The sequence below is a fragment of the Penaeus monodon genome, chromosome 30, assembly GCF_015228065.2.
Source record: "Penaeus monodon isolate SGIC_2016 chromosome 30, NSTDA_Pmon_1, whole genome shotgun sequence".
Classification (NCBI taxonomy): domain Eukaryota; kingdom Metazoa; phylum Arthropoda; class Malacostraca; order Decapoda; family Penaeidae; genus Penaeus; species Penaeus monodon.
Genome location: NC_051415.1, coordinates 14,276,480 through 14,277,083, shown reverse-complemented (window position 1 = coordinate 14,277,083; position 604 = coordinate 14,276,480). Strand labels below are relative to the sequence as shown.

General features: G+C 34.1%; 1 protein-coding gene across 1 annotated transcript in view; it reads right to left on the bottom strand.

Moving 5' to 3' along the window:
* LOC119592536 (fat storage-inducing transmembrane protein-like) overlaps positions 1-604 on the bottom strand; it is a gene marked incomplete at its 5' end in the record, with an annotated part of 9,040 nt that overhangs the window by 1,776 nt on the left and 6,660 nt on the right. Inside the window, 1 exon segment of the mRNA XM_037941400.1 lies at positions 1-604. Coding sequence (XP_037797328.1) covers positions 502-604 — 103 coding nt within the window.

The window sequence follows — 604 nt, the reverse complement described above, 5'->3', positions numbered from 1 at the left end:
TGTGCTCAATGAAGAGGGGGGTCCAATATGCTGTCAAACATGGTATACTTCAAAAATTTAATGAAGATATATGAAGTTAACTGCACCAAATAAAGCTAATTGAAATTCTGCTGATGTATTAGAATATACAAACAAAAACAAATACCTTGTATGCCTGACTGAGCATATGTTTGTATATAAAAATGATCCTAATCTTAATATCTGCATTGTAAGAGTAATATTAATACTAGCGCAATTGAGAGTTCAGAGGATTTGTGCAATCTAGAGATTGACTGTGACTAGATAATTATTAGGCAAATTCTTTCACACATTGTCATGTTAAAATATCTAAATTAGGTATAAAATGGCTAAGAAAAGCAGTTTCGCTGATAAAAAGACTAGTGGCTGATAAGCCTATGTGAGTTTCAATAGTTGTGTAATTATTTTTTACGACAGAACATTTCTGAAGCATATTGCTAGTGTCAGAAAAATTACTTGCTTTGAAAATCATTCAACTGCCCTCTACCTCCTCCATGTTCTACTTCTTGAGGAACCAAAGTCTCCATATACTCCATTTCTTGAACTACGTTCCGGCATTTCCCCAAAGTCTTCCAAGCCAGACCTG